The following is an 8,752-nucleotide window of genomic DNA, read 5'->3' on the forward strand; positions in this document are numbered from 1 at the left end:
GGTGGTCAATCCCAGTGGCACCTCCCTCTGCAGTGTCTGTCTGGCAGAGTGAGTCTGGCACCCTGTATATCCCCATGGGTGGAGCTCACCTCAGGGTTCTCCCTTGCTGGCCTGGGCCCTCACCCCTGACCCATCTCAAGACATTCCTACCCTTGCCAATGTTCCTTTTCATCCTGGGTAGAATGCGTCCTCATTATAAGGAATAACCACACATTTTAAAAATTAAATCCCTGGGTCACTAACATATAAATTGAAATGAAGTGTTTTATACTTAATACCACTCTTTTTTTTTGAGATGGGTCTTGCTCTGTTGTCCAGGCTGGAGTGCAGTGGCACAATCACCACTCACTGCGGCCTTCACCTTCCAGGCTCACGCAGTCTTCCCACCTCAGCCTCCCAAAGTAGCTACAATTACAGGTGCCTGCCACAGGCTTAGCTAATGTTGGGGGGATTTTTTGTGGAGATTGGGTCCTACCATGTTGCCCAGGCTGGTCTCAAACTCCTAGGCTTGAGCGATCCTCCCACCTCAGACTCCCAAAGTACTGGGATTGCAGGCATGATCCACCATGCCTGGCCTAAGTACCATTCTTCAGTGGTGAAACTGTGAGATATTTTATATTCCTGATGGGCTTTTCTAAAAAAAAATTTGAATTTATACTAAAACATTATTATGATGTAATTTTTATGTGTAAAGACACTACCTATAGGCTTTATTCACATTTTAGTGGACTACATTGTTTTATCTTTCTAAAAATCTTTTTGTTTGAGACACGGGCTCGCTCTGTCACCCAGGCTGTAGTGTAGGGGTGTGATCTCAGTTCAGTGCAACCTCTGCCTTCTAGGCTCAGGTGATCCTCCCACCTCAGCCTTCTGAGTGGCTGGGACCACAGGCATGTGCCACCACACCAGGCTAATTTCTGTATTTTTTTTTTTTTTTTTGCTAGAGGGGTTTTGCCATGTTGGCCAGGCTGGTCTCGAACTCCTGGGCTCAAGCGCTACACCCGCCTCGGTCTCCCAAAATGCTAGGATTACAGGCATGAGCCACCGTGCCCAGCCACCTGGCCTCTTTCTGTAAATCTTTTTTTTTTAATACTTTAAATTCTAGGGTACATGTGCACAACGTGCAGGTTTGTTACATAGGTATACATGTGCCATGTTGGTGTGCTGCACCCATCAACTCGTCAGCACCCATCAACTCGTCATTTACATCAGTTATAATCCCAGTGCCATCCCTCCCCCCTCCCCCATCCCCATAATAGGCCGTGGTGTGTGATGTTCCCCTTCCCATGTCCAAGTGATCTTATTGTTCAATTCCCACCTATGAGTGAGAACATGCGGTGTTTGGTTTTCTGTTCTTGCGAAAGTTTGCTGAGAATGATGGTTTCCAGCTGCACCCATGTCCCTACAAAGGACACGAACTCATCTTTATTTATGGCTGCATAGTATTCCATGGTGTATATGTGCCACATTTTCTTAATCCAGTCTGTCACTGATGGACATTTGGGTTGGTTCCAAGTCTTTGCTATTGTGAATAGTGCTGCAATAAACATACGTGTGCATGTGTCTTTATAGCAGCATGATTTATAATCCTTTGGGTATATACCCAGTAATGCGATGGGTATATACCCAGTAATGCGATGGCTGGGTCATATGGTATTTCTAGTTCTAGATCCTTGAGGAATCGCCATACTGTTTTCCACAATGGTTGAACTAGTTTACAGTCCCACCAACAGTGTAAAAGTGTTCCTATTTCTCCACATCCTCTTTCTATAAATCTTAAGGAGGTATTATGAAAGAAGAGAATGAGAAAATTCGTTATTTTGACACCTTTTCGGGTTTAACAGTCGTTTGTTTCTCTATGTTGACTCTTGCCATTAGACCTGGTTATCACTGCTGCCTTTTCCATGTTCCTTCCTTGTAGATCTGGGACATGACGCCTGTAGTGGGCTGCAGTCTGGCAACTGGGTTTTCTCCACACTGATCTGAGAGCTGGGCGACATCCACAGCTAAGAACAGCAGCTCCACCAAATGAAGTCCTTCCCGCGCAGCTCCACAGTGCTGTCTCGTGAATGGACAGTAGCCACTTACAAACAAATCAGCATTTTTAGAAAGGAAATGTAAAGGTGTGTTTTGGGGCATTTGCGGAACTTACCTGTGGGGACTAATATGTGAAAGGTCTATCTGTTGTGGTTCCCTGAAGACTGGAATTACTTCAGTGAAACTTCCCCATGAACAGTGAGCTAATGTGTGGTGAAAAAATGAGCTAGCAAATGAGTTTTAGCAGGGACAAAAAGTGAAAAAAGTGAACACTTAGAACTTTCTCAAAGCAGTCACAAGTACAGACACTTCACTTAGCCTAGGGGGCCTTCTAGGGTTCTTGTGACTGTTGTCAAAGCAGGAGCTGGGGGAAGGAAGACTTGTTCTCTCTTTCTTGAGGGGTGGCATTAGGAACTTACGAAACCAGAGACCTTTCCCTATGAGCTGGCAGTATGTGAATATCCTCTACACTTAGTTATTGATAAACTTCTTAAAGAGATCTGTTATTTTCAGGTAGTGCCATAATCTGCGCTTAGCATTGGCTTTCTTCAATAGTTTCTCTTTCCAGCCAGTATGCCACAGGTGAACTTTTGAGGTTGTCATTAAGTACGTTGTGAAATTTCTCTAATAACCAAGGCAGTCCACATTCTTCCCTTTCCCCCAAATTCTGAGGACAAAACTTTTTTTATGGTGCTGTTAACACGGGAGTCACACAGCCGCCTGATTTTTTCTCATTTTCATTAGTAATAAGTGATGGAAAACCCAGCCACCATTGTGATGCGAAATGATCTGTCTGTTGCCTGGAACAACAGCCCAGTCCTCTTAACTGAAACAGCATTCTACTTGTTGTTCCAAGATGAGCCTCTGCAATATTCTGGCAATTTAATATACCCCCACAAAAGCACTCTACAGCTTTTACACTATTTTGACTTTGAGTTATAACTAGTATTATTCATGTTTTCATAAAAAGAAGTTAGTGACCCAGAGCTGTCACAACAATTCCCACCTCGCAAATTGCTTTCCTAACAACTAGCAAAAGGTGTTCATAAAGGCATTTCTAAAGCTTTTGGGTGCTGTGTACCAGGATGAGGAAGAGAAGAAATGAGGAGCCTGTCTTTTAATATTCCAGTATTTGTGTGTGTGATTTTTTTTGACAACAGTACATCGTATATCTATTTCTCTAGGTATATGGAAGTAAGTGGAGAAGTGCCTACCTTTTTAAAGGACAAATATAAAAATAGATAGCGACAGCATCTTTGCTAATCTTACTAATGGATATTGATTTAAAAAAGAAAAAAAACCTCAGTACTGCATCACTGTGTTGGGATCATACCAAGACAATAGGGTCATTCCATATGATAAAACTAAAGGACTAAATCTGTTTTATAATGACGTCTTAGAGGGACTGAAAAGTTTAAGGAGGCAATTAAACTAAGATGTCTTAATGGCTGTGTGACACTGGTAAGGAAAGGAAAGGGGCTCAGGCACATCATGTACTGGAATGACCTGCATTCAACGTTGACTTATCTTCAGAAATAAGACTGAAGAGTTTTGTTGTTCCTTAGAGTTTACGTGTTACATCACCTAAAGAGATTTCTTTTAAAAACTTTCTAGACTCTTTGCAAAATGTGTATTACTAACATAGTTTGGAAGAAAAATTGAGTAGTGGTAAGTTTTGTTCAAACACAATGTTGAATGTTAAGCTTCCTGTATTAATTTTAGTTCAGTTAATGGTTCAGCCCATACAAAGGTGCTATCCTAGGGATTTTATGAAGTCCTGAAAGGAAAATAGAATATGATCAATTCCTTGCCCTGTGGAAGAGTGCAGAACTGTGGTTTTGTTTTTCTTTGACTTCTGTAAAATGTGACCGGTTGACATCTGTGGTAGTTTGAACAGAATATCTCACAGCTGCTGAGTTTACTCCATAGCTTTCAAACCTTTTTTATTTTAAGAAATTCTTGAAAAACCCTATGTTCCATGGGAACATAAAGTTATTATAGTGCCTCCGAAGGGGTTAATATAAATCAAGGAGGAAATTTATATTTAAGGAAGAATTGGAATGACGTATCTTAGAAAAGGAAAGGCAGATGTTTCTGTACAGCTTGTCCTCCACCAGGCCTATCATCATTTTTCTTTTTAGAGACAAACATGACAGGCTTGTCTTGTCTCTCTCACATGCTAGGTAGCAAATGGGGTGATATTTTTATAGAAGTGGGCAAAAATTATTTTCTCAATTTTACTGAGTAGGCACAGAAGAAAATAGTCTGATCGTTATTGCCTTATTTTGACAGCATTTCTCTTAAATGGGTCATTTAAATTAGTTCTTCAAGTAACAGTTTACTGGTTCCATTCCTGAATATGCAGGCTAATTTGTACAGATAGGGATTAAGGAATACAGACTATTAGAGAAGATCCTTTTATTTAGATCTAGTACATATGTGATAAGGAAATGCCGATTCTTCATTATAAACAAGGTTTAAAACTACTCTTTCTTAGTCCAAATGATAGCAATACCCCTATAGCATTAGGTAGAAACAAATTATTCATTACATTGTAAATCTCTTTACCATGTCCTAGCTCTGTCCTGCTATCTAAACGATATAAAGAAATAATATTGCTCTAGAATGTATCACTTTGTTCTCCCATGAAAGAATTCAGTTTGTTAGTACCTATATTTTTAAACTGGTGAAACTGACCCAAATATGTAATAAATACCATAGTAGCTCAGACCCGAGGAGATATTTTTCTAAAATCAGTTTTCATTAAAGTACTTTCTACTTCCGTTACTGGATATGGTATCTCCTAAACTGTAAACAAACAAACAAACAAACAAACCAAAAAAAACTGTTACTCTAATGATAAACCATCTGCTCATCATAAGTGTGAGGCTTAACAAATAAGTAATACATGCTATATTTATTCAAGTGTCTATTGCTTAATTGTTAATTGTGAGCAGATTTATTGAATGCCTATTCTATTTTCTGCAGTTTACAATACAATAACTCTTGGAGTAAGCTGAAGTTTAATTGTGTAACACATTTGTATTAGAGTACAATTTAAAGTGTTTTTCTCTATAGCCTTTTTTGACAGGGGAAGCAAAGGGTAATGTTAATTAGTACACTTTGTTCTTGTACTAGCTATGTTTGTATAAAATATGGTGCCCTGTGTATCCCAGAGATGCTAGAAAACTTTGTTCTTTGCTCCTATTTGTGGGTTCTTTTTTTGTTTTTGTTTTTGTTTTTTTGTTTTTTTTCAGAAAATGCACACAATAAAACATTCCTTGCTTGTTCCTATGTTTGCCTAATACCACTTTTGTTGTAGTCGGCCTGGACGTAGGGCAATGACAGTAGCAACCATTTATTCAGCACCCTCTGTGCTGGGTGCTTTCACTCCATTATCTTACTCAATCCTGGCAACACTTGGGTAAGGCATTATTCCTCCCATTTTGCAGATGAGAAAACCAAGAGAATTTGTGTTGTTAAGTCTGTCTGTCTGACTTGAAAGCACATGCCTTCTTCCTGCCTCTGGCCTGAATGTGCTAGCATCATTTGTGTTTTCTGTAAGGGAGGTGGGTATTACTGTCTCTGCTGCCTGAGGTAGCAGTCAGCATAGTGCAGGATATTTAGGCTGTCTGACTACACAGAGCCATCTGCTGATACCAACATCAAGCTCTACTTCTCCTCAGCAGCTCAGTTTTGTGAGTGAACACGTGTGGTTCAGACCCAGAAGAACTGATACCTCAACTAAACCAATAAGAGATTGATTTAGAAACCAGAAAGGCAGTGAATAGTATGTTTTTCAAAATAGATATGGCTTTCTTTTCTCTCATCACCGAAATATTATCTTACTATAATAAGAAAAGGAGGCTGGGCACAGTGACTCATGCTTGTAATCCCAGCAGTTTGGGAGGCCAAGGCGGGTGGATCACGAGGTCAGGAGTGCAAGACCAGCCTGGCCAAGACGGTGAAACCCCATCTCTACTAAAAATACAAAAAATTAGCCAGGCGTGGTAGCAGGCACCTGTAATCCCAGCTACTCAGGAGGCTAAGGCAGGAGAATCACTTGAACCCGGGAGGCAGCGGTTGCAGTGAACTGAGGTCGTGCCACTGCACTCTAGCCTGGGCAATAAGAGGGAGACTCCATCTCAATAAAAGAATAATAAGAAGAAGAAGAAGAAGAAGAAGAAGGAGGAGAGAGCAGGAGAGAAGAGGAAGAAGAAAGAAGAAGAAGAAGAAGAAAGAGAAGAGAAAGAAAATAAGAAGAAGAATAAGAAGAAGAAGAAAAGAATAAGAAGAAAAGAAAGAAGAAGAAGAAGAAAAGAAGAAAGAATAAGAAAAGAAGAAGGAGAAGAAGAGAAGAAGAAGAAGAAGAAAGAAGAAGACGCAAGGAAAAGAGAAGAAGAAGAAGAAGAAGAAGAAGAAGAAGGAAGAAGGAGGAAGGAAGAAGGAAGAAGGAAGAAGGAAGAAAGAAAGAAGAAGAAAAGGAAAAGAACCAAAAAGTATAAAACAAGTTGTTTTTAAAATCATCTCATCCTACCACCTGGAGAATACACCATTAAGCTTATCCTGTATATCTTTCCAATGTTTTTTAAATGTCTCCATAGATATGTAACACATACTTAGAGATACATTGTTTTAATGGGACCATACTTGTTTTTCCACTTGATACATTATGGATAGTTTGCCCATGTCAAAAAGTAGAGCTCCATGTTAGTATTTTTTATGACTGCACCGTTGCGGTAGACATTCGCTCTTGCCATCATCTGGACACATGTTGGGATCCCACGTCTCCAGCTGAGGTCAAGAAAGGCCCTTGTAACTTGCTTTGGTAAATGAAACATGGGCAGAAGCTCCTTACTACAGGTGAGAGGCTGTGGTACCATGACACTTTATTCTATGTCCCTCATGAAGCATGTGTTGGTGAAGTGTGACGCTAAGCCATTCTACAGATCACAACTGCTCTAGGACTGCAGTGGACTTTGCATGATGGAGAAATAAGTCATTCTTTTAGCCCACTGAGGCAGGGGTGTGTGGTGTGTGTGTCAGGGATGGGAGAGTGGCTAGGGATTTGTGTGTGTCAACTACAGCATAATATTAGCATGTATAGCAGTATTCCATTGTCCTACTATGTGGCTAAACTGTCATGTATTTTACTAATCTCATAAAATTAGATTATATATGTTTAGATTATCATTTTAATTAAAACACTAAATATTTAAAAAAATTTTTAATTTAAAAATATACAAGCTCAGCATGCTTATATGTTTATTTTGCCCACTTTTCCAATTATTTTCTGAGGATAAAGTCTTAAAAAGTGGGAATTGCTAGGTCAGAATATGCATGTTATTAAGTTTTTTATTGTTGTTGATATTATCCTCACACTGTTGCCAAGATTTGAATTTGTGTTTTTGGATAGGCAATAAAAAGATATCTCTTAGTGTCTTAATTTATGGAATGGCAGTTAGTTTACAGTGAAAATAATATCACTTTCCCAAGTGGAAAACTGGAAATTCTGAGGCCAAAGTCCAGCCTCCTTTTCTAGTAACCCTGTATTGCAAAGCAATTATTTACTTCTTATATTCTCTAAAGAGCAGTGATTCTTAATTGGTGGTTTATAATACCATATTTTCTTTATTTTGAAATTTTTTTAAAAAATTATACTTTAAGTTCTGGGATGCACATGCAGAACATGCAGGCCTGTTACATAGGTATACATGTGCCATGGTGGTTTGCTGCACCCATCAACCCATCATCTACATGAGGTATTTCTCCTAATGCTATCCCTCCCCTAGCCCCCCACTCCCTGACAGGCCCCAGTGTCTGATGTTCCCCTCCCTGTGTCCATGCGTTCTCATTGTTCAACTCCCACTTATGAGTAAGAACATGCGGTGTTTAGTTTTCTGTTCCTGTGTTAGTCTGCTGAGAATGATGGTTTCCGGCTTCATCCATGTCCCTGTAAAGGATATGAACTCATCCTTTTTTATGGTTGCATAGTATTCCATTGTGTATATGTCCCACATTTTCTTTATTCAGTCTACCATTGATGAGCATTTGGATTGGTTCCAAGTCTTTGCTATTGTGCACAGTGCTGCGATAAACATATGTGTGCATGTGGCTTAATTCTTTCTAGAAAGTACATTTTATTTTTTAATTTTTGAGATGAAGTCTGGCTCTGTCACCCAGGCTAGAGAGCAGTGGCATGATCTCGGCTCACTTCAACTTCCCCCTCCTGGATTTAAGTGATTCTCTTGCCTCAGCCTCCTGAGTAGCTGGGACTACAGGCACATGCCACCATGCCTGGCTAATTTTTATATTTTTAGTAGAGACAAAGTTTCACCATATTGGCCAGGCTGGTCTTGAACTCCTAACCTCAAGTGATCTGCCCGTCTTGGCCCCCCAAAGTGCTGGGATTACAGGCATGAGCCACCACCCTGGCCTAATTTTTATCCAAAATGGATTAACATTAATGCACAGCAAAGAATGGAGGGGTGCCCCAAAATCGAGCTAATAAATTTGAAAGAACCTGGGACTCAGTCTTCTAGAGTACAGCTGTTAAACCTATGATGCTCTTAAAGGACTTTTACTTAAATCCTCCTTTGTAACAGGGATTACTGTCTCTTCCTATAATCTTGAGAATAGCCAATAGCTTTGCAGACTCTACCGTGAAAATCAAACACAACTAATAAAAGTTAGAAAACAATCGCATGATTTTAGT

The 8,752-nt window shown here is 39.8% G+C and overlaps 1 protein-coding gene across 1 annotated transcript in view; it reads left to right on the top strand.

Moving 5' to 3' along the window:
* Window positions 1-5,327, top strand: part of WDFY1 (WD repeat and FYVE domain containing 1) — a 77,428-nt gene extending 72,101 nt beyond the window's left edge. The window contains exon 12 of the mRNA XM_010356040.2: window positions 1,922-5,327. Within this exon, the coding sequence (XP_010354342.1) occupies window positions 1,922-1,981 (60 nt within the window). The 3' untranslated portion in view covers window positions 1,982-5,327. The remainder of the gene's footprint in view (window positions 1-1,921) is intronic.
* The last annotated feature ends 3,425 nt before the right edge of the window (window positions 5,328-8,752 follow it).

This window comes from Rhinopithecus roxellana, chromosome 14 (genome assembly GCF_007565055.1).
Source record: "Rhinopithecus roxellana isolate Shanxi Qingling chromosome 14, ASM756505v1, whole genome shotgun sequence".
Taxonomy (NCBI): Eukaryota; Metazoa; Chordata; class Mammalia; order Primates; family Cercopithecidae; genus Rhinopithecus; species Rhinopithecus roxellana.